We start from the raw sequence: 26,524 nt of genomic DNA, 5'->3' as shown, positions 1-26,524 counted from the left end.
TTTTCCCGCACTCCCCCCCCGCTCCCCCTTTTCCCGCACTCCCCCCCTGCTCCCCCTTTTCCCGCACTCCCCCCCACTCCCCCTTATCCCTGCACTCCTCCACCCCCGCTTCCCCTTATCCCACACCCTCCCCGCTCCCCCTTTTCCCCCTCCCCGCTCCCCCTTTTCCCCCTCCCCTTTTCCCGCACTCCCACTTTTCCCGCACTCCCCCCCCTTTTCCCACACTCCCCCTCTCCTTTTCCCGCACTCCTCCCTCCCCCTTTTCCCGCACTCCCCCCTCCCCCTTTTCCTGCACTCCCCACCCCCCCCCCCGTTTTCCCACACTCCACATGCCTCCCAAAACGTCCGTTATCTAAAACGTAAACGCAGGTTATTTTCCTGAGGTTACCGCACATCCACAATGCTACTTATACGCAATAGCCAGTGTATGCCTCAGTATAGAGATGGCGTCGCGTTGTTATAGCGCAGTGCTGCGTTATCTGCCCATAACGGGGAGGTAATAATGTCTGTTACTCCGATCCAGACACTCAAATATGCAGCAATGCTACAGTCCCCCTGTATTATTACTATGATTCGTGTCTGTAAGGCGGGTAACAATGTATAATTACTACATTCTTACCTGAGCTGCCAATCGTTTGGTGTTCCTGTTATAACCTGTCAAAATCCTGATTGTGTGCCTAACATAATGGCCGCTTCAGTCAGTGTAATTCAGCAGCTACAATGTAACCATATATTACTAAGGTGACATTGCCTATTGTTGCAGTTTGCAGCTCAAACTGCAGGGGAACATTGGCAACAAATTATCACACAGGAAAGTGTTACAAAGATCTTGCACTGCTGGGGATGTGGGTTATAGCCTGTGATTAGAAATCAAAGGATGCTCCGCATTTTAAAACGCATTAAAAATGGCATTAAGAGTTGAATAGTAAATGTAAAAAATGCAGTAAGTATCTAATACCACAGAACTGATTATTCAAACAATAAAACCACATAAGATTTCACATTTTGCTGCCTTATCTCAAGCTGAGAAGAGGAGAGGGCGATAACGCTATGTTAGCTGCATTACACATAACTGGGGTGTTACAGCCATCCACACTCTCCCTATAAAAGCAGATTTCAGGGTCTGCATGAGATTAACACCAAGTTTACGGATGACCCAAGTAATGTAACGACAAGTCCCTGGGTTACCCATAACGCACTATTGTAATGCCTCATTTGCATATAATTATTACTAACGCCCGTTATAATGAACACAATGCTCTTTAAAGTTCAAAACATGACTTAACAATATGGTATCAGCTTTTGAAGGTGTGTGTGTGTGTGTGTGTGTGTGTGTGTGTGTGTGTGTGTGTGTGTGTGTGTGTGTGTGTGTGTGTGTGTGTGTGTGTCAGTAAAGCATATTGAAAAGGGATTTATTAAGATGGCCGCTCTGCTGGTGTATAAGAATATATTAATAGCAGCTCCCTTGCTGCGTGGGAGGTGTGTGCGTTTAGCATATATAGTGCCTATCACATCACACAATGAGACATGCTGCTGGTTCACAGGAAACAAAGGATCCTAATTATCTCCAGAATATGATGAGGCCAGATCCTCCAATTAAAGGGACAGGCGCACTTGTTCAGAAAGGAAAAGGGTGAATTGACTTAAATTTACTAACACACACAGGTGTACGCGCACCTTAACACACACAGGTGTACGCGCACCTTAACACACACAGGTGTACGCGCACCTTAACAAACTGACACACAGGTGTACGCGCACCTTAACACACTAACACACACAGGTGTACGCGCACCTTAACACACTAACACACACAGGTGTACGCGCACCTTAACACACTGACACACACAGGTGTACGCGCTCCTTAACACACTGCCACACACAGGTGTACGCGCACCTTAACACACTAATACACACAGGTGTACGCGCACCTTAACACACTAACACACACAGGTGTACGCGCACAGTAACACACACAGGTGTACGCGCACATTAACACACTGACACACACAGGTGTACGCGCACCTTAACACACTGACACACACAGGTGTACGCGCTCCTTAACACACTGCCACACACAGGTGTACGCGCACATTAACACACTGACACACACAGGTGTACGCGCACCTTAACACACTGACACACACAGGTGTACGCGCTCCTTAACACACTGCACACACAGGTGTACGCGCACCTTAACACACTGACACACACAGGTGTACGCGCTCCTTAACACACTGCCACACACAGTGTACGCGCACCTTAACACACTAACACACACAGTTGTACGCGCACAGTAACACACACAGGTGTACGCGCACATTAACACACCTGACACACATATTAACACACTGACACACACAGGTGTACGAGCACATGAACACACTAACGCACACAGTTGTACGCGCACCTTAACACACTGACACACACAGGTGTACACGCACCTTAACACTAACACAGAGGTGTACGCGCACCTTAACACACTGACACACACTGGTGTGCACGCACGGTAACACACTGATACACACAGGTGTACGCGCACCTTGACACACAGATGTATGCGCACCTTAACACACTTATATACACACAGGTGTACGCGCACGGTAACACTGATACACAGGTGTACGCGCACGGTAACACACTGATACACAGGTGTACGCGCACGGTAACACACTGATACACAGGTGTACGCGCACGGTAACACACTGATACACAGGTGTACGCGCACGGTAACACACTGATACACAGGTGTACGCGCACGGTAACACACTGATACACAGGTGTACGCGCACGGTAACACGCTGATACACAGGTGTACGCGCACGGTAACACGCTGATACACAGGTGTACGCGCACGGTAACACGCTGATACACAGGTGTACGCGCACGGTAACACGCTGATACACAGGTGTACGCGCACGGTAACACGCTGATACACAGGTGTACGCGCACGGTAACACGCTGATACACAGGTGTACGCGCACGGTAACACACTGATACACAGGTGTACGCGCACGGTAACACACTGATACACAGGTGTACGCGCACGGTAACACACTGATACACAGGTGTACGCGCACGGTAACACGCTGATACACAGGTGTACGCGCACGGTAACACGCTGATACACAGGTGTACGCGCACGGTAACACGCTGATACACAGGTGTACGCGCACGGTAACACGCTGATACACAGGTGTACGCGCACGGTAACACGCTGATACACAGGTGTACGCGCACGGTAACACGCTGATACACAGGTGTACGCGCACGGTAACACGCTGATACACAGGTGTACGCGCACGGTAACACACTGATACACAGGTGTACGCGCACGGTAACACGCTGATACACAGGTGTACGCGCACGGTAACACGCTGATACACAGGTGTACGCGCACGGTAACACACTGATACACAGGTGTACGCGCACGGTAACACACTGATACACAGGTGTACGCGCACGGTAACACACTGATACACAGGTGTACGCGCACGGTAACACACTGATACACAGGTGTACGCGCACGGTAACACACTGATACACAGGTGTACGCGCACGGTAACACACTGATACACAGGTGTACGCGCACGGTAACACACTGATACACAGGTGTACGCGCACGGTAACACACTGATACACAGGTGTACGCGCACGGTAACACACTGATACACAGGTGTACGCGCACGGTAACACACTGATACACAGGTGTACGCGCACGGTAACACGCTGATACACAGGTGTACGCGCACGGTAACACTAATACACAGGTGTACGCGCACGGTAACACACTGATACACAGGTGTACGCGCACGGTAACACACTAATACACAGTTGTACGCGCACGGTATGCTACACACTGATACACAGGTGTACGCGCACGGTATGCTACACACTGATACACAGGTGTACGCGCACGGTAACACGCTGATACACAGGTGTACGCGCACGGTAACACACTGATACACAGGTGTACGCGCATGGTAACACACTGATACACAGGTGTACGCGCACGGTAACACACTGATACACAGGTGTACGCGCACGGTAACACACTGATACACAGGTGTACGCGCACGGTAACACACTGATACACAGGTGTACGCGCACGGTAACACACTGATACACAGGTGTACGCGCACGGTAACACACTGATACACAGGTGTACGCGCACGGTAACACACTGATACACAGGTGTACGCGCACGGTAACACACTGATACACAGGTGTACGCGCACGGTAACACACTGATACACAGGTGTACGCGCACGGTAACACACTGATACACAGGTGTACGTGCACGGTAACACACTGATACACAGGTGTACGCGCACGGTAACACACTGATACACAGGTGTACGCGCACGGTAACACGCTTATACACAGGTGTACGCGCACGGTAACACGCTGATACACAGGTGTACGCACACGGTGACACGCTGATACACAGGTGTACGCGCACGGTAACACACTGATACACAGGTGTACGTGCACGGTAACACGCTGATACACAGGTGTACGCGCACGGTAACACACTGATACACAGGTGTAAGCGCACGGTAACACACTGATACACAGGTGTACGCGCACGGTAACACGCTGATACACAGGTGTACGCACACGGTAACACTGATACACAGGTGTACGCGCACGGTAACACACTGATACACAGGTGTACGCGCACGGTAACACACTGATACACAGGTGTAAGCGCACGGTAACACACTGATACACAGGTGTACGCGCACGGTAACACGCTGATACACAGGTGTACGCACACGGTAACACTGATACACAGGTGTACGCGCACGGTAACACACTGATACACAGGTGTACGCACACGGTAACACTGATACACAGGTGTACGCGCACGGTAACACACTGATACACAGGTGTACGCGCACGGTAACACACTGATACACAGGTGTACGCACACGGTAACACTGATACACAGGTGTACGCGCACGGTAACACACTGATACACAGGTGTACGCACACGGTAACACTGATACATAGGTGTACGCGCACGGTAACACTGATACACAGGTGTACGCGCACGGTAACACACTGATACACAGGTGTACGCACACGGTAACACTGATACACAGGTGTACGCGCACGGTAACACACTGATACACAGGTGTACGCGCACGGTAACACTGATACACAGGTGTACGCGCACGGTAACACACTGATACACAGGTGTACGCGCACGGTAACACACTGATACACAGGTGTACGCACACGGTAACACTGATACACAGGTGTACGCGCACGGTAACACACTGATACACAGGTGTACGCGCACGTAACACACTGATACACAGGTGTACGCGCACGGTAACACACTGATACACAGGTGTACGCACACGGTAACACTGATACACAGGTGTACGCACACGGTAACACTGATACACAGGTGTACGCGCACGGTAACACACTGATACACAGGTGTACGCGCACGGTAACACGCTGATACACAGGTGTACGCACACGGTAACACACTGATACACAGGTGTACGCGCACGGTAACACGCTGATACACAGGTGTAAGCGCACGGTAACACACTGATACACAGGTGTACGCGCACGGTAACACGCTGATACACAAGTGTACGCGCACGGTAACACGCTGATACATAGGTGTACGCGCACGGTAACACGCTGATACACAGGTGTACGCGCACGGTAACACACTGATACACAGGTGTACGCGCACGGTAACACACTGATACACAGGTGTAAGCGCACGGTAACACACTGATACACAGGTGTACGCGCACGGTAACACACTGATACACAGGTGTACGCGCACGGTAACACGCTGATACACAGGTGTTAGCGCACGGTAACACACTGATACACAGGTGTACGCGCACGGTAACACACTGATACACAGGTGTACGCGCACGGTAACACGCTGATACACAGGTGTACGCGCACGGTAACACGCTGATACACAGGTGTACGCGCACGGTATGCTACACACTGATACACAGGTGTACGCGCACGGTAACACACTGATACACAGGTGTACGCGCACGGTAACACGCTGATACACAGGTGTACGCGCACGGTAACACACTGATACACAGGTGTACGCGCACGGTAACACACTGATACACAGGTGTACGCGCACGGTAACACACTGATACACAGGTGTACGCGCACGGTAACACGCTGATACACAGGTGTACGCGCACGGTAACACACTGATACACAGGTGTACGTGCACGGTAACACGCTGATACACAGGTGTACGCGCACGGTAACACACTGATACACAGGTGTACGCGCACGGTAACGCTGATACACAGGTGTACGCGCACGGTAACACGCTGATACACAGGTGTACGCGCACGGTATGCTACACACTGATACACAGGTGTACGCGCACGGTAACACACTGATACACAGGTGTACGCGCACGGTAACACGCTGATACACAGGTGTACGCGCACGGTAACACACTGATACACAGGTGTACGCGCACGGTAACACACTGATACACAGGTGTACGCGCACGGTAACACACTGATACACAGGTGTACGCGCACGGTAACACGCTGATACACAGGTGTACGCGCACGGTAACACACTGATACACAGGTGTACGCGCACGGTAACACGCTGATACACAGGTGTACGCGCACGGTAACACACTGATACACAGGTGTACGCGCACGGTAACACACTGATACACAGGTGTACGCGCACGGTAACACACTGATACACAGGTGTACGCGCACGGTAACACGCTGATACACAGGTGTACGCGCACGGTAACACGCTGATACACAGGTGTACGCGCACGGTAACACACTGATACACAGGTGTACGCGCACGGTAACACACTGATACACAGGTGTACGCGCACGGTAACACACTGATACACAGGTGTACGCGCACGGTAACACACTGATACACAGGTGTACGCGCACGGTAACACACTGATACACAGGTGTACGCGCACGGTAACACACTGATACACAGGTGTACGCGCACGGTAACACACTGATACACAGGTGTACGCGCACGGTAACACACTGATACACAGGTGTACGCGCACGGTAACACACTGATACACAGGTGTACGCGCACGGTAACACACTGATACACAGGTGTACGCGCACGGTATGCTACACACTGATACACAGGTGTACGCGCACGGTAACACACTGATACACAGGTGTACGCGCACGGTAACACACTGATACACAGGTGTACGCGCACGGTATGCTACACACTGATACACAGGTGTACGCGCACGGTAACACACTGATACACAGGTGTACGCGCACGGTAACACGCTGATACACAGGTGTACGCGCACGGTAACACACTGATACACAGGTGTACGCACACGGTAACACGCTGATACACAGGTGTACGTGCACGGTAACACACTGATACACAGATGTACGTGCACGGTAACACACTGATACACAGGTGTACGTGCACGGTAACACACTGATACACAGGTGTACGCGCACGGTAACACACTGATACACAGGTGTACGAGCACGGTAACACACTGATACACAGGTGTACGTGCACGGTAACACACTGATACACAGGTGTACGCGCACGGTAACACGCTGATACACAGGTGTACGCGCACGGTAACACACTGATACACAGGTGTACGCACACGGTAACACTGATACACAGGTGTACGCGCACGGTAACACACTGATACACAGGTGTACGCACACGGTAACACTGATACATAGGTGTACGCGCACGGTAACACTGATACACAGGTGTACGCGCACGGTAACACACTGATACACAGGTGTACGCGCACGGTAACACTGATACACAGGTGTACGCGCACGGTAACACACTGATACACAGGTGTACGCACACGGTAACACTGATACACAGGTGTACGCGCACGGTAACACACTGATACACAGGTGTACGCGCACGGTAACACACTGATACACAGGTGTACGCACACGGTAACACTGATACACAGGTGTACGCGCACGGTAACACACTGATACACAGGTGTACGCACACGTAACACACTGATACACAGGTGTACGCGCACGGTAACACACTGATACACAGGTGTACGCACACGGTAACACTGATACACAGGTGTACGCGCACGGTAACACACTGATACACAGGTGTACGCGCACGGTAACACGCTGATACACAGGTGTACGCACACGGTAACACACTGATACACAGGTGTACGCGCACGGTAACACGCTGATACACAGGTGTAAGCGCACGGTAACACGCTGATACACAGGTGTACGCGCACGGTAACACGCTGATACACAAGTGTACGCGCACGGTAACACGCTGATACATAGGTGTACGCGCACGGTAACACGCTGATACACAGGTGTACGCGCACGGTAACACACTGATACACAGGTGTACGCGCACGGTAACACACTGATACACAGGTGTAAGCGCACGGTAACACACTGATACACAGGTGTACGCGCATGGTAACACACTGATACACAGGTGTACGCGCACGGTAACACGCTGATACACAGGTGTTAGCGCACGGTAACACACTGATACACAGGTGTACGCGCACGGTAACACACTGATACACAGGTGTACGCGCACGGTAACACACTGATACACAGGTGTACGCGCACGGTAACACACTGATACACAGGTGTACGCGCACGGTAACACGCTGATACACAGGTGTACGCGCACGGTAACACGCTGATACACAGGTGTACGCGCACGGTATGCTACACACTGATACACAGGTGTACGCGCACGGTAACACACTGATACACAGGTGTACGCGCACGGTAACACGCTGATACACAGGTGTACGCGCACGGTAACACACTGATACACAGGTGTACGCGCACGGTAACACACTGATACACAGGTGTACGCGCACGGTAACACACTGATACACAGGTGTACGCGCACGGTAACACGCTGATACACAGGTGTACGCGCACGGTAACACGCTGATACACAGGTGTACGCGCACGGTAACACGCTGATACACAGGTGTACGCGCACGGTAACACACTGATACACAGGTGTACGCGCACGGTAACACACTGATACACAGGTGTACGCGCACGGTAACACACTGATACACAGGTGTACGCGCACGGTAACACGCTGATACACAGGTGTACGCGCACGGTAACACGCTGAAACACAGGTGTACGCGCACGGTAACACACTGATACACAGGTGTACGCGCACGGTAACACACTGATACACAGGTGTACGCGCACGGTAACACACTGATACACAGGTGTACGCGCACGGTAACACACTGATACACAGGTGTACGCGCACGGTAACACACTGATACACAGGTGTACGCGCACGGTAACACACTGATACACAGGTGTACGCGCACGGTAACACACTGATACACAGGTGTACGCGCACGGTAACACACTGATACACAGGTGTACGCGCACGGTAACACACTGATACACAGGTGTACGCGCACGGTATGCTACACACTGATACACAGGTGTACGCGCACGGTAACACACTGATACACAGGTGTACGCGCACGGTAACACACTGATACACAGGTGTACGCGCACGGTATGCTACACACTGATACACAGGTGTACGCGCACGGTAACACACTGATACACAGGTGTACGCGCACGGTAACACGCTGATACACAGGTGTACGCGCACGGTAACACGCTGATACACAGGTGTACGCACACGGTAACACGCTGATACACAGGTGTACGTGCACGGTAACACACTGATACACAGATGTACGTGCACGGTAACACACTGATACACAGGTGTACGTGCACGGTAACACACTGATACACAGGTGTACGCGCACGGTAACACACTGATACACAGGTGTACGAGCACGGTAACACACTGATACACAGGTGTACGTGCACGGTAACACACTGATACACAGGTGTACGCGCACGGTAACACGCTGATACACAGGTGTACGCGCACGGTAACACACTGATACACAGGTGTAAGCGCACGGTAACACACTGATACACAGGTGTACGCGCACGGTAACACACTGATACACAGGTGTACGTGCACGGTAACACGCTGATACACAGGTGTACGCGCACGGTAACACGCTGATACACAGGTGTACGCGCACGGTAACACACTGATACACAGGTGTACGCGCACGGTAACACACTGATACACAGGTGTACGCACACGGTAACACGCTGATACACAGGTGTACGCGCACGGTAACACACTGATACACAGGTGTACGCGCACGGTAACACACTGATACACAGGTGTACGCGCACGGTAACACGCTGATACACAGGTGTACGCGCACGGTAACACACTGATACACAGGTGTACGCGCACGGTATGCTACACACTGATACACAGGCGTACGTGCACGGTAACACACTGATACACAGGTGTACGCGCACGGTAACACACTGATACACAGGTGTACGCGCACGGTAACACACTGATACACAGGTGTACGCGCACGGTAACACACTGATACACAGGTGTACGCGCACGGTAACACACTGATACACAGGTGTACGCGCACGGTAACACACTGATACACAGGTGTACGCGCACGGTATGCTACACACTGATACACAGGTGTACGCGCACGGTAACACACTGATACACAGGTGTACGCGCACGGTAACACACTGATACACAGGTGTACGCGCACGGTATGCTACACACTGATACACAGGTGTACGCGCACGGTAACACACTGATACACAGGTGTACGCGCACGGTAACACACTGATACACAGGTGTACGCGCACGGTAACACACTGATACACAGGTGTACGCGCACGGTAACACACTGATACACAGGTGTACGCGCACGGTATGCTACACACTGATACACAGGTGTACGCGCACGGTAACACACTGATACACAGGTGTACGCGCACGGTAACACACTGATACACAGGTGTACGCGCACGGTATGCTACACACTGATACACAGGTGTACGCGCACGGTAACACACTGATACACAGGTGTACGTGCACGGTAACACACTGATACACAGGTGTACGCGCACGGTAACACACTGATACACAGGTGTACGCGCACGGTAACACACTGATACACAGGTGTACGTGAACGGTAACACACTGATACACAGGTGTACGCGCACGGTAACACACTGATACACAGGTGTACGAGCACGGTAACACACTGATACACAGGTGTACGCGCACGGTAACACACTGATACACAGGTGTACGCGCACGGTAACACACTGATACACAGGTGTACGCGCACGGTAACACACTGATACACAGGTGTACGCGCACGGTAACACACTGATACACAGGTGTACGCGCACGGTAACACACTGATACCCAGGTGTACGTGCACGGTAACACACTGATACACAGGTGTACGCGCACGGTAACACACTGATACACAGGTGTACGCACACGGTAACACACTGATACACAGGTGTACGCGCACGGTAACACGCTGATACACAGGTGTACGCGCACGGTAACACACTGATACACAGGTGTACGAGCACGGTAACACACTGATACACAGGTGTACGTGCACGGTAACACGCTGATACACAGGTGTACGCACACGGTAACACGCTGATACACAGGTGTACGTGCACGGTAACACACTGATACACAGGTGTACGTGCACAGTAACACGCTGATACACAGGTGTACGCGCACGGTAACACACTGATTCACAGGTGTACGCGCACGGTAACACACTGATACACAGGTGTACGCGCACGGTAACACACTGATACACAGGTGTACGCGCACGGTAACACGCTGATACACAGGTGTACGCGCACGGTAACACACTGATACACAGGTGTACGCGCACGGTATGCTACACACTGATACACAGGTGTACGCGCACGGTAACACACTGATACACAGGTGTACGCGCACGGTAACACACTGATACACAGGTGTACGCGCACGGTATGCTACACACTGATACACAGGTGTACGCGCACGGTAACACACTGATACACAGGTGTACGTGCACGGTAACACGCTGATACACAGGTGTACGCGCACGGTAACACACTGATACACAGGTGTACGCGCACGGTAACACACTGATACACAGGTGTACGCGCACGGTAACACGCTGATACACAGGTGTACGCGCACGGTAACACACTGATACACAGGTGTACGCGCACGGTATGCTACACACTGATACACAGGCGTACGTGCACGGTAACACACTGATACACAGGTGTACGCGCACGGTAACACACTGATACACAGGTGTACGTGCACGGTAACACACTGATACACAGGTGTACGCGCACGGTAACACACTGATACACAGGTGTACGCACACGGTAACACACTGATACACAGGTGTACGCGCACGGTAACACGCTGATACACAGGTGTACGCGCACGGTAACACACTGATACACAGGTGTACGAGCACGGTAACACACTGATACACAGGTGTACGTGCACGGTAACACGCTGATACACAGGTGTACGCACACGGTAACACGCTGATACACAGGTGTACGTGCACGGTAACACACTGATACACAGGTGTACGTGCACAGTAACACGCTGATACACAGGTGTACGCGCACGGTAACACACTGATTCACAGGTGTACGCGCACGGTAACACACTGATACACAGGTGTACGCGCACGGTAACACACTGATACACAGGTGTACGCGCACGGTAACACGCTGATACACAGGTGTACGCGCACGGTAACACACTTATACACAGGTGTACGCGCACGGTAACACACTGATACACAGGTGTACGCGCACGGTATGCTACACACTGATACACAGGTGTACGCGCACGGTAACACACTGATACACAGGTGTACGCGCACGGTAACACACTGATACACAGGTGTACGTGCACGGTAACACACTGATACACAGGTGTACGCGCACGGTAACACACTGATACACAGGTGTACGCGCACGGTAACACACTGATACACAGGTGTACGCGCACGGTAACACACTGATACACAGGTGTACGCGCACGGTAACACACTGATACACAGGTGTACGCGCACGGTAACACACTGATACACAGGTGTTAGCGCACGGTAACACGCTGATACACAGGTGTAAGCGCACGGTAACACACTGATACACAGGTGTACGCGCACGGTAACACACTGATACACAGGTGTACGTGCACGGTAACACGCTGATACACAGGTGTAAGCGCACGGTAACACACTGATACACAGGTGTACGCGCACGGTATGCTACACACAAATACTGACATTGTACAGAATACAAACGGAGAGAACTTTAGCGCTCCAGTAAATGACGGCAAAGTCCAATAACGTGTCCGTCCGGTGCTCCCGTGAGGGCGGTCCCGGCGATGGTCCGGTGCTCCCGTGAGGGCGGTCCCGGCGATGGTCCGGTGCTCCCGTGAGGGCGGTCCCGGCGATGGTCCGGTGCTCCCGTGAGGGCGGTCCCGGAGATGGTCCGGTGCTCCCGTGAGGGCGGTCCCGGCGATGGTCCGGTGCTCCCGTGAGGGCGGTCCCAGCGACGGTCCGGTGCTCCCGTGAGGGCGGTCCCAGCGACGGTCCGGTGCTCCCGTGAGGGCGGTCCCGGCGATGGTCCGGTGCTCCCGTGAGGGCGGTCCCGGCGATTGTCCGGTGCTCCCGTGAGGGCGGTCCCGGCGACGGTACGGTGCTCCCGTGAGGGCGGTCCCGGCGATGGTCCGGTGCTCCCGTGAGGGCGGTCCCGGCGATTGTCCGGTGCTCCCGTGAGGGCGGTCCCGGCGACGGTACGGTGCTCCCGTGAGGGCGGTCCCGGCGATGGTCCGGTGCTCCCGTGAGGGCGGTCCCGGCGATGGTCCGGTGCTCCCGTGAGGGCGGTCCCGGCGATGTTCCGGTGCTCCCGTGAGGGCGGTCCCGGCGATGGTCCGGTGCTCCCGTGAGGGCGGTCCCGGCGATGGTCCGGTGCTCCCGTGAGGGCGGTCCCAGCGACGGTCCGGTGCTCCCGTTAGGGCGGTCCCAGCGACGGTCCTGTGCTCCCGTGAGGGCGGTCCCGGCGATGGTCCGGTGCTCCCGTGAGGGCGGTCCCGGCAATGGTCCGGTGCTCCCGTGAGGGCGGTCCCGGCGATGGTCCGGTGCTCCCGTGAGGGCGGTCCCGGCGATGGTCCGGTGCTCCCGTGTGGGCGGTCCCGGCGATGTACCGGTGCTCCCGTGTGGGCGGTTCCGGCGATGTACCGGTGCTCCCGTGAGGGCGGTCCTGGCGATGGTCCGGTGCTCCCGTGAGGGCGGTCCCGGCGATGGTCCGGTGCTCCCGTGAGGGCGGTCCCGTCGATGTACCGGTGCTCCCGTGTGGGCGGTCCCGGCGATGGTTACGGTGCTCCTGTGAGGGCGGTCCCCGCGATGTACCGGTGCTCCCGTGAGGGCGGTCCCGGCGATGGTACGGTGCTCCCGTGAGGACCGGGTGGTACTTGTACCGAACCAAAGGACTTTCATCCACCTGCTACTTTTATTGTGCCATGCAGTGATGCTTCGGCTAATTACTGGCGGCCCTTCTCACGGCAGAAGGTCTGTGTCTGTGTCTGTGTCTGTGTGTCTCTGTGTGTCTGTGTGTGTCTGTGTGTGTCAGTGTGTGTCAGTGTGTGTCAGTGTGTGTCAGTGTGTCATAACACAGACACACTGATATACACCGTGATGTACAGTTTCTGTATGCAGTGTTTTTCTACCAGGTACTCCCATCAGCGGTCGCTGCAGCTGCGTTCCTAACCAGAGTACCTATGCTGCAGCTGCATTCCTAACCAGAGTACCTACGCTGCAGCTGCATTCCTAACCAGAGTACCTATGCTGCAGCTGCATTCCTAACCAGAGTACCTACGCTACAGCTGCATTCCTAACCAGAGTACCTATGCTGCAGCTGCATTCCTAACCAGAGTACCTACGCTGCAGCTGCATTCCTAACCAGAGTACCTACGCTGCAGCTGCATTCCTAACCAGAGTACCTATGCTGCAGCTGCATTCCTAACCAGAGTACCTACGCTGCAGCTGCATTCCTAACCAGAGTACCTATGCTGCAGCTGCATTCCTATCCAGAGTACCTACGCTGCAGCTGCATTCCTAACCAGAGTACCTATGCTGCAGCTGCGTTCCTAACCAGAGTACCTATGCTACAGCTGCGTTCGTAACCAGAGTACTTATGCTGCAGCTGCGTTCCTAACCAGAGTACCTATGCTGCAGCTGCATTCCTAACCAGAGTCCCTGCGCTGCAGCTGCATTCCTAACCAGAGTACCTATGCTGCAGCTGCATTCCTAACCAGAGTACCTATGCTGCAGCTGCGTTCCTAACCAGAGTACCTATGGTGCAGCTGCGTTCCTAACCAGAGTACCTATGCTGCAGCTGCATTCCTAACCAGAGTACCTATGCTGCAGCTGCATTCCTAACCAGAGTACCTATGCTGCAGCTGCGTTCCTAACCAGAGTCCCTGCGCTGCAGCTGCATTCCTATCCAGAGTACCTATGCTGCAGCTGCGTTCCTAACCAGAGTACCTATGCTGCAGCTGCGTTCCTAACCAGAGTACCTATGCTGCAGCTGCATTCCTAACCAGAGTACCTATGCTGCAGCTGCATTCCTAACCAGCGTCCCTGCGCTGCAGCTGCATTCCTAACCAGAGTCCCTGCGCTGCAGCGTCATTCCTAACCAGAGTCCCTGCGCTGCAGCTGCATTCCTAACCAGAGTCCCTGCGCTGCAGCGTCATTCCTAACCAGAGTCCCTGCGCTGCAGCTGCGTTCCTAACCAGAGTCCCTGCGCTGCAGCATCATTCCTAACCAGAGTCCCTGCGCTGCAGCGTCATTCCTAACCAGAGTCCCTGCGCTGCAGCTGCGTTCCTAACCAGAGTCCCTGCGCTGCAGCGTCATTCCTAACCAGAGTCCCTGCGCTGCAGCGTCATTCCTAACCAGAGTCCCTGCGCTGCAGCTGCATTCCTAACCAGAGTCCCTGCGCTGCAGCGTCATTCCTAACCAGAGTCCCTGCGCTGCAGCTGCGTTCCTAACCAGAGTCCCTGCGCTGCAGCTGCATTCCTAACCAGAGTCCCTGCGCTGCAGCGTCATTCCTAACCAGAGTCCCTGCGCTGCAGCTGCGTTCCTAACCAGAGTCCCTGCGCTGCAGCTGCATTCCTAACCAGTCTTAAGTGATTCATCTGATGTAATAATAAAGTGACCCTTTTGATGTCCGGTCGCACAGGTGACTGCCTCACGTCACCCTCCTTTCTGTCTCTGTCGCAGCCACAATGAGCGTCTCACCACCCTCCTGCACCCAGTGACCGGCCGAATCCTGAGGGCGAGCGGACAGCCGGGGTGAGTTGGGGGAGGTCACTTACCTGGGGTGGTAGCCTAACTCCTGAGGATCTTCTGTATGGTTAACCCTGCGTTCTCTCTGCTCCCCGAGGTCTGACATGAGCACTGAGACGGGAGGGAAGCGTCCTGCGAGTATAGCCAACGAAGCCTCGTTCACCATGGTGTCTGACTCCCCTGCGGACGGCCCCAATATCAGGGTGAGTGCTGCAGGCGGGAGGGGGCCCAACACCCAGCATGCACTGCTCACAAATAGTAGCGCCTCCTGTGCCAGAGATACGGGTAACGCATTGCATAGTGATGGATATCTCTTAGCATGCAGAACGAGGCACTGCTGCCCCCGGGCATTAGAGGGGTTACAAGTTTCTTTAGTATTCTCTACAATATGAGATATCATAAGCCATTCGCCATCCCATGGCCCGGGCCACTGACTGCATTTGGAAGGGGCCATGTCCGTTCCTTATCCCGGCGTCCACCCCCCTATCCCTGCATCCATCCCCTATCTCTGTATCCACCCCCCCCTCACTGCATCCCCCCTATCCCTGCATCCATCCCCTATCTCTGCATCCATCCCCCCCCTCACTGCACCCCCCCTATCCCTGCATCCATCCCCTATCTCTGTATCCACCCCCCCCCTCATTGCATCCCCCCTATCCCTGCATCCATCCCCTATCTCTGTATCCACCCCCCCCCTCACTGCATCCCCCCTATCCCTGCATCCATCCCCTATCTCTGTATCCACCCCCCCCCTCACTGCATCCCCCCTATCCCTGCATCCATCCCCTATCTCTGTATCCACCCCCCCCCCACACTGCATCCCCCCTATCCCTGCATCCATCCCCTATCTCTGTATCCACCCCCCCCTCACTGCATCCCCCCTATCCCTGCATCCATCCCCTATCTCTGCATCCATCCCCCCCCTCACTGCACCCCCCCTATCCCTGCATCCATCCCCTATCTCTGTATCCACCCCCCCCACTGCACCCCCCTATCCCTGCATCCATCCCCTATCCCTGTGTCCACCCCCCCTCACTGCATCCCCCCTATCCTTGCATCCATCCCCTATCTCTGCACCCATCCCCCCCTCACTGCATCCATCCCCTATCCCTGTGTCCACCCCCCCCTATCTCTGCATCCATCCCCCCCTCACTGCATCCCCCCTATCCCTGCATCCATCCCCTATCTCTGCATCCATCCCCCCCCTCACTGCACCCCCCTATCCCTGCATCCATCCCCTATCCCTGCATCCACCCCCCCCTCACTGCATCCCCCCTATCCCTGCATCCATCCCCTATCTCTGCATTCATCCCCCCCCTCACTGCATCCCCCCTATCCCTGCATCCATCCCCTATCTCTGCATTCATCCCCCCCCTCACTGCATCCCCCCTATCCCTGCATCCATACCCTATCTCTGCATTCATCCCCCCCCTCACTGCACCCCCCCTATCCCTGCATCCATCCCCTATCTCTGCATCCACCCCCCCCCCCACTGCACCCCCCCTATCCCTGCATCCATCCCCTATCTCTGCATTCATCCCCCCCCTCACTGCACCCCCCCTATCCCTGCATCCATCCCCTATCTCTGCATCCACCCCCCCCCCACTGCACCCCCCCTATCCCTGCATCCATCCCCTATATCTGCATCCACCCCCCCCTCACTGCATCCCCCCTATCCCTGCATCCATCCCCTATCCCTGTGTCCACCCCCCCCTATCCTTGCATCCATCCCCTATCCCTGCATTCATCCCCCCCTCACTGCATCCCCCCTATCCCTGCATCCATCCCCTATCTCTGCATCCATCCCCCCCTCACTGCATCCCCCCTATCCTGGCATCCATCCCATATCCCTGCATCCACCCTCCCCCCATCCCAGCATCCATCCCCTATCCCGGTAGCCACCTGGATTCCATCCTGGCATCTATCCTCCAGCTCCCCTTTGCTGCAGGGCCAGAGGCACCCCTCCCCCCCGAAGGTTGAGTGAGTTGATGAGGAGGGGGGAGGGGAATTGAGGGAGAGGAGGAGGGGGAATGAGTGAGAGGTGGGTGGGGGGCAGTAGGACAGCGGCCCTCCAAAAAATGTGTACCCATTTATTGGCACGCTTGAATATATAATGTGCCAGCTGCCCCTGTACTAAGCCACCCTGACCCATCCTAATACACAGTGTGAGACTCCCACACTGACACAATGTTACTGCAGCATGGGCAGCATAATATCAGCTGCTCCGGCTATGTCATACTCGTTACTTAAGTAGCTAAGTGCAGCTTTAGACACTGAAACTCCCTTGGAAGTTAAGGTGATGTAAATATACACGGTGCAGGGCTCTGAATACGTGCAATGTGGGGACATATAATCCTTTGCAAGTCTTTAATATATCACACCTCACGATACAATACGCGTGCGGCCCTTCTCCCCCCAAATGATTTCTGATCTGCCCCCTGTGGAGGACTGTGACCCCGTGTTCTCCTTGTATTGCACCGGGCCCTGCGTATTATATTCTAGCTCCTGATACCCTGTTACTTGGGTAACACTGCACGAGGCTGAGCTGTGATATTACAGCAGGGAGCGGCAGCCTACTCCAGTCCTCAAGGGCCACCAACAGGTCAGGTTTTCAGGATATCCCTGTCTTTGACTGAGCCACCTGTGCTGAAGCAGGGATATCCTGAAAACCTGACCTGTCGGTGGCCCTTGAGGACTGGAGTTGGCCAACCCTGTATCACAATGTTGTAACCCCATAACCGAGAGCTCCCACCCATTGTCAGGCCGCTTTCATAGTTACGATATCAGCCTGGGATTCTCGCAGGTTTTCCTTGTGTCTCACGCTGGGAGCTTTGTATCACACTGTGTGTCTCACGCTGGGAGCTTTGTATCACACTGTGTGTCTCACGCTGGGAGCTTTGTATCGCACTGTGTGTCTCACGCTGGGAGCTTTATATCACACTGTGTGTCTCACGCTGGGAGCTTTGTATCACACTGTGTGTCTCACGCTGGGAGCTTTATATCACACTGTGTGTGTCGGGCTGGGAGCTTTGTATCACACTGTGTGTCTCACGCTGGGAGCTTTGTATCGCACTGTGTGTCTCACGCTGGGAGCTTTGTATCACACTGTGTGTCTCACGCTGGGAGCTTTGTATCACACTGTGTGTCTCACGCTGGGAGCTTTGTATCACACTGTGTGTCTCACGCTGGGAGCTTTGTATCACACTGTGTGTCTCACGCTGGGAGCTTTGTATCACACTGTGTGTGTCAGGCTGGGAGCTTTGTATCACACTGTGTGTCTCACGCTGGGAGCTTTGTATCACACTGTGTGTCTCACGCTGGGAGCTTTGTATCGCACTGTGTGTCTCACGCTGGGAGCTTTGTATCACACTGTGTGTCTCACGCTGGGAGCTTTGTATCACACTGTGTGTCTCACGCTGGGAGCTTTGTATCACACTGTGTGTCTCACGCTGGGAGCTTTGTATCGCACTGTGTGTCTCACGCTGGGAGCTTTGTATCGCACTGTGTGTCTCACGCTGGGAGCTTTGTATCACACTGTGTGTCTCACGCTGGGAGCTTTGTATCACACTGTGTGTCTCACGCTGGGAGCTTTGTATCGCACTGTGTGTCTCACGCTGGGAGCTTTGTATCACACTGTGTATCTCACGCTGGGAGCTTTGTATCAAACTGTGTATCTCACGCTGGGAGCTTTGTATCACACTGTGTGTCTCACGCTGGGAGCTTTGTATCACACTGTGTGTCTCACGCTGGGAGCTTTGTATCACACTGTGTGTCTCACGCTGGGAGCTTTGTATCACACTGTGTGTCTCACGCTGGGAGCTTTGTATCACACTGTGTGTCTCACGCTGGGAGCTTTGTATCACACTGTGTGTGTCGGGCTGGGAGCTTTGTATCACACTGTGTGTCTCACGCTGGGAGCTTTGTATCACACTGTGTGTGTCAGGCTGGGAGCTTTGTATCACACTGTGTGTGTCTCAGGCTTGTTACTTTGTTACAGTAGCAGGTCCTGTAACACTGCGTTGTGTGTGTCCCAGGGGGTCATGCAGACATGGCTGGAGGGGGTTGGGGGGGGGGGTTGGGGAGCAGGAGAAATGACACAGTGTATCTCTTGTGCCCTGAAGCCATCACGGCCGTCCAAGAAAGGAATCGCCTTTGGGAAACGCTCCAACTCCATGAAGCGGAATCCAAATGCTGAGGTCTCCAAGATCGGCTGGCTGTACAAACAGGTGAGGGACGGACAGAGGGAGAGGGGTCCCCCCAACCATCCTCAAACACTGCCCCCCCTGCAACCCCTGTACTGACACCCCCTCACTCATGCAGCTCTGTCACTGCAGGCATCTCAGTACTGCCCGGCAGAGCAAAGATGGGGACTCTGTCCCTTCTCCGGTGACTTTTGCTCTCTGTCCCATATCCTTCCCCTTTTCTCTCTCTCTCTCTCTGTCCCCTATCCTCTCCTGTCCCTCTCTCTGCTCCCTATCCTCTCCTGTCCCTCTCTCTGCCCCCTGGCCTCTCTCCCTCTCTGTCCCCTGTCCTGTCACTGTCTCCCTCTCTGTCCCCTGTCCTGTCACTGTCCCTCTCTCTGTCCCCTGTCCTGTCACTGTCCCTCTCTCGGTCCCCTGTCCTGTCACTGTCCCTCTCTCGGTCCCCTGTCCTGTCACTGTCCCTCTCTCTGTCCCCTGTCCTGTCACTGTCCCTCTCTCTGTCCCCTGTCCTGTCACTGTCCCTCTCTCTGTCCCCTGTCCTGTCACTGTCCCTCTCTCTGTCCCCTGTCCTGTCACTGTCCCTCTCTCTGTCCCCTGTCCTGTCACTGTCCCTCTCTCTGTCCCCTGTCCTGTCACTGTCCCTCTCTCTGTCCCCTGTCCTGTCACTGTCCCTCTCTGTCCCCTGTCCTGTAACAACCCTTCTCTCTATCCCTTTGCCCCATGTTCTTTCCATTTCTCTCCTTCTCTGTCCCCTTCTCCTTTCCCTCTCCTGCCACTGCCCCTCTCTCTGTCCCGTCCTACTCCTCTCTCTGCACTGTGTCCTGTCCTCTCTCCCTCTCTGTCCCTTTCTCCTGTCCTTCTCTGTCCCGTCACTGCCCCTTCTCCCCTCTATCTCTGTCCCTGTCTCCTCTCCTGTCCCCTCTCTCGGTCACTGTCCCCTCTCTCGGTCACTGTCCCCTCTCTCGGTCCCTGTCCCCTCTCGCTCTGTCCCTGTCCCCTCTCGCTCTGTCCCTGTCCCCTCTCGCTCTGTCCCTGTCCCCTCTCGCTCTGTCCCTGTCCCCTCTCGCTCTGTCCCTGTCCCCTCTCGCTCTGTCCCTGTCCCCTCTCGCTCTGTCCCTGTCCCCTCTTGCTCTGTCCCTGTCCCCTCTCGCTCTGTCCCTGTCCCCTCTCGCTCTGTCCCTGTCCCCTCTCGCTCTGTCCCTGTCCCCTCTCGCTCTGTCCCTGTCCCCTCTCGCTCTGTCCCTGTCCCCTCTCGCTCTGTCCCTGTCCCCTCTCGCTCTGTCCCTGTCCCCTCTCGCTCTGTCCCTGTCCCCTCTCTCTCTCGCCCTGTCCCCTCTCTATCTCGCTCTGTTCCCTCTCTATCTCGCTCTGTTCCCTCTCTCCTTCTCCGTCCCCTCTCTCCGTCCCCTCTCTCCGTCCCCTCTCTCCGTCCCCTCTCTCCGTCCCCTCTCTCCGTCCCCTCTCTCCGTCCCCTCTCTCTCCGTCCCCTCTCTCTCCGTCCCCTCTCTCTCCGTCCCCTCTCTCTCCGTCCCCTCTCTCTCCGTCCCCTCTCTCTCCGTCCCCTCTCTCTCCGTCCCCTCTCTCTCCGTCCCCTCTCTCTCCGTCCCCTCTCTCTCCGTCCCTGTCCCCTCTCCCTCTCTCGCTCTGTCCCTGTCTCCTCTCTCTCTCGCTCTGTCCCTGTCCCCTCTCTCTCTCGCTCTCGCCCTGTCCCCTCTCGCTCTCGCCCTGTCCCCTCTCGCTCTCGCCCTGTCCCCTCTCGCTCTCGCCCTGTCCCCTCTCGCTCTCGCCCTGTCCCCTCTCGCTCTCGCCCTGTCCCCTCTCGCCCTGTCCCCTCTCGCTCTCGCCCTGTCCCCTCTCGCTCTCGCCCTGTCCCCTCTCGCTCTCGCCCTGTCCCCTCTCGCTCTCGCCCTGTCCCCTCTCGCTCTCGCCCTGTCCCCTCTCGCTCTCGCCCTGTCCCCTCTCGCTCTCGCCCTGTCCCCTCTCGCTCTCGCCCTGTCCCCTCTCGCTCTCGCCCTGTCCCCTCTCGCTCTCGCCCTGTCCCCTCTCGCTCTCGCCCTGTCCCCTCTCGCTCTCGCCCTGTCCCCTCTCGCTCTCGCCCTGTCCCCTCTCGCTCTCGCCCAGTCCCCTCTCGCTCTCGCCCTGTCCCCTCTCGCTCTCGCCCTGTCCCCTCTCGCTCTCGCCCTGTCCCCTCTCGCTCTCGCCCTGTCCCCTCTCGCTCTCGCCCGGTCCCCTCTCGCTCTCGCCCGGTCCCCTCTCTATCTCGCTCTGTTCCCTCTCTCCGTCCCCTTCTCCCCTCTATCTCTGTCCCTGTCTCCTCTCCTGTCCCCTCTCTCGGTCACTGTCCCCTCTCTCGGTCACTGTCCCCTCTCTCGGTCACTGTCCCCTCTCTCGGTCACTGTCCCCTCTCTCGGTCACTGTCCCCTCTCTCGGTCACTGTCCCCTCTCTCGGTCACTGTCCCCTCTCTCGGTCACTGTCCCCTCTCTCTCGGTCACTGTCCCCTCTCGCTCTGTCCCTGTCCCCTCTCGCTCTCGCCCTGTCCCCTCTCGCTCTCGCCCTGTCCCCTCTCGATCTCGCCCTGTCCCCTCTCGCTCTCGCCCTGTCCCCTCTCGCTCTCGCCCTGTCCCCTCTCGCTCTCGCCCTGTCCCCTCTCGCTCTCGCCCTGTCCCCTCTCGCTCTCGCCCTGTCCCCTCTCGCTCTCGCCCTGTCCCCTCTCGCTCTCGCCCTGTCCCCTCTCGCTCTCGCCCTGTCCCCTCTCGCTCTCGCCCTGTCCCCTCTCGCTCTCGCCCTGTCCCCTCTCGCTCTCGCCCTGTCCCCTCTCGCTCTCGCCCTGTCCCCTCTCTATCTCGCTCTGTTCCCTCTCTCCTTCTCCGTCCCCTCTCTCCGTCCCCTCTCTCCGTCCCCTCTCTCCGTCCCCTCTCTCCGTCCCCTCTCTCCGTCCCCTCTCTCTCCGTCCCCTCTCTCTCCGTCCCCTCTCTCTCCGTCCCCTCTCTCTCCGTCCCCTCTCTCTCCGTCCCCTCTCTCTCCGTCCCTGTCCCCCCTCCCTGTTCCCTCTCTCTCTCTCGCTCTGTCCCTGTCTCCTCTCTCTCTCGCTCTGTCCCTGTCCCCTCTCTCTCTCGCTCTGCCGTCCCCTCTCTCTCGCTCTGTCCCTGTCTCCTCTCTCTCTCGCTCTGTACCTGTCCCCTCTCTCTCTCGCTCTGCCGTCCCCTCTCTCTCGCTCTGTCCCTGTCCCCTCTCTCTCTCGCTCTGTCCCTGTTCCCTCTCTCTCTCGCTCTGTCCCTGTTCCCTCTCTCTCTCGCTCTGTCCCTGTTCCCTCTCTCTCTCGCTCTGTCCCTGTCCCCTCTCTCTCTCGCTCTGTCCCTGTCCCCTCTCTCTCTCGCTCTGTCCCTGTCCCCTCTCTCTCTCGCTCTGTCCCTGTCCCCTCTCTCTCGCTCTGTCCCCTCTCTCTCTCTCGCTCTGTCCCCTCTCTCTCTCGCTCTGTCCCTGTCCCCTCTCTCTCTCGCTCTGTCCCTGTCCCGTCTCTCTCTCGCTCTGTTCTGTCCCTGTCCCCTCTCTCTCTCGCTCTGTCCCTGTCCCCTCTCTCTCTCGCTCTGTCCCTGTCCCCTCTCTCTCTCGCTCTGTCCCTGTCCCCTCTCTCTCTCTCGCTCTGTCCCTGTCCCCTCTCTCTCTCTCGCTCTGTCCCCTCTCTCTCTTGCTCTGTCCCCTCTCTCTCTCGCTCTGTCCCTGTCCCCTCTCTCTCTCGCTCTGTCCCTGTCCCCTCTCTCTCTCGCTCTGTCCCTGTCCCCTCTCTCTCTCGCTCTGTCCCTGTCCTCTCTCTCGCTCTGTCCCTGTCCTCTCTCTCGCTCTGTCCCTGTCCTCTCTCTCGCTCTGTCCCTGTCCTCTCTGTCCCTGTCCCCTCTCTCTCTCGCTCTGTCCCCTCTCTCTCTCGCTCTGTCCCCTCTCTCTCTCGCTCTGTCCCTGTCCTCTCTCGCTCTGTCCCTGTCCTCTCTCTCTCGCTCTGTCCCTGTCCTCTCTCTCTCGCTCTGTCCCTGTCCTCTCTCTCTCGCTCTGTCCCTGTCCTCTCTCTCGCTCTGTCCCTGTCCTCTCTCGCTCTGTCCCCTCTCTCTCTCGCTCTGTCCCCTCTCTCTCTCGCTCTGTCCCCTCTCTCGCTGTGTCCCTGTCCCCTCTCTCGCTCTGTCCCTGTCCCCTCTCTCTCGCTCTGTCCCTGTCCCCTCTCGCTCTCGCCCTGTCCCCTCTCTCTCTCGCTCTGTTCCCTCTCTCTCTCTCTGTCCCCTCTCTCCGTCCCCTCTCTCCGTCCCCTCTCTCCGTCTCCTCTCTCCGTCCCCTCTCTCCGTCCCCTCGATCCGTCCCCTCTCTCCGTCCCCTCTCTCTCCGTCCCTGTCCCCCCTCCCTGTTCCCTCTCTCTCTCTCGCTCTGTCCCTGTCTCCTCTCTCTCTCGCTCTGTCCCTGTCCCCTCTCTCTCTCGCTCTGCCGTCCCCTCTCTCTCGCTCTGTCCCTGTCCCCTCTCTCTCTCGCTCTGTCCCTGTCCCCTCTCTCTCTCGCTCTGTCCCTGTTCCCTCTCTCTCTCACTCTGTCCCTGTTCCCTCTCTCTCTTGCTCTGTCCCTGTTCCCTCTCTCTCTCTGTCCCTGTCCTCTCTGTCCCTGTCCCCTCTCTCTCTCGCTCTGTCCCTGTCCCCTCTCTCTCGCTCTGTCCCTGTCCCCTCTCTCTCGCTCTGTCCCTGTCCTCTCTCTCGCTCTGTCCCTGTCCTCTCTCTCGCTCTGTCCCTGTCCTCTCTCGCTCTGTCCCCTCTCTCTCTCGCTCTGTCCCCTCTCTCGCTGTGTCCCTGTCCCCTCTCTCGCTCTGTCCCTGTCCCCTCTCGCTCTCGCCCTGTCCCCTCTCGCTCTCGCCCTGTCCCCTCTCTCGCTCTGTTCCCTCTCTCTCTCTCTGTCCCCTCTCTCCGTCCCCTCTCTCCGTCCCCTCTCTCCGTCCCCTCTCTCCGTCCCCTCTCTCCGTCCCCTCTCTCCGTCCCCTCTCTCTCCGTCCCCTCTCTCTCCGTCCCCTCTCTCTCCGTCCCCTCTCTCTCCGTCCCCTCTCTCTCCGTCCCCTCTCTCTCCGTCCCCTCTCTCCCCGTCCCTGTCCCCTCTCCCTGTTCCCTCTCTCTCTCTCGCTCTGTCCCTGTCCCCTCTCTCTCTCGCTCTGTCCCTGTCCCCTCTCTCTCTCGCTCTGTCCCTGTCCCCTCTCTCTCTCGCTCTGTCCCTGTCCCCTCTCTCTCTCGCTCTGTCCCTGTTCCCTCTCTCTCTCGCTCTGTCCCTGTTCCCTCTCTCTCTCGCTCTGTCCCTGTTCCCTCTCTCTCTCGCTCTGTCCCTGTTCCCTCTCTCTCTCGCTCTGTCCCTGTTCCCCCTCTCTCTCGCTCTGTCCCTGTCCCCTCTCTCTCTCGCTCTGTCCCTGTCCCCTCTCTCTCTCGCTCTGTCCCTGTCCCCTCTCTCTCTCGCTCTGTCCCTGTCCCCTCTCTCTCTCTCGCTCTGTCCCTGTCCCCTCTCTCTCTCTCGCTCTGTCCCCTCTCTCTTGCTCTGTCCCCTCTCTCTCTCGCTCTGTCCCTGTCCCCTCTCTCTCTCGCTCTGTCCCTGTCCCCTCTCTCTCTCGCTCTGTCCCTGTCCCCTCTCTCTCTCGCTCTGTCCCTGTCCTCTCTCTCGCTCTCTCCCTGTCCTCTCTCTCGCTCTCTCCCTGTCCTCTCTCTCGCTCTGTCCCTGTCCTCTCTCTCGCTCTGTCCCTGTCCTCTCTCTCTCTCTCGCTCTGTCCCTGTCCCCTCTCTCTCTCTCGCTCTGTCCCCTCTCTCTTGCTCTGTCCCCTCTCTCTCTCGCTCTGTCCCTGTCCCCTCTCTCTCTCGCTCTGTCCCTGTCCCCTCTCTCTCTCGCTCTGTCCCTGTCCCCTCTCTCTCTCGCTCTGTCCCTGTCCTCTCTCTCGCTCTCTCCCTGTCCTCTCTCTCGCTCTGTCCCTGTCCTCTCTCTCGCTCTGTCCCTGTCCTCTCTGTCCCT

At 56.4% G+C, this 26,524-nt stretch overlaps 1 protein-coding gene across 7 annotated transcripts in view; it reads left to right on the top strand.

Moving 5' to 3' along the window:
- Positions 1-16,168: 16,168 nt before the first annotated feature.
- The window catches only part of PLEKHA6 (pleckstrin homology domain containing A6), a 44,150-nt gene continuing 33,794 nt past the window's right edge, over positions 16,169-26,524 (top strand). For all 7 annotated transcript variants that reach the window (XM_075582093.1, XM_075582089.1, XM_075582092.1 and 4 more), the window contains exons 1-3: positions 16,169-16,315; positions 16,407-16,512; positions 20,431-20,535. In XM_075582093.1, the coding sequence (XP_075438208.1) occupies positions 16,414-16,512; positions 20,431-20,535 (204 nt within the window). In that variant the 5' untranslated portion in view covers positions 16,169-16,315; positions 16,407-16,413. The remainder of the gene's footprint in view (positions 16,316-16,406; positions 16,513-20,430; positions 20,536-26,524) is intronic.

This window comes from Ascaphus truei, unplaced genomic scaffold, assembly GCF_040206685.1.
Source record: "Ascaphus truei isolate aAscTru1 unplaced genomic scaffold, aAscTru1.hap1 HAP1_SCAFFOLD_1872, whole genome shotgun sequence".
In the NCBI taxonomy this organism is placed as follows: Eukaryota; Metazoa; Chordata; class Amphibia; order Anura; family Ascaphidae; genus Ascaphus; species Ascaphus truei.
Note: the sequence above shows the minus strand (reverse complement) of the source record. Positions and strands in the feature narration are given on the sequence as shown.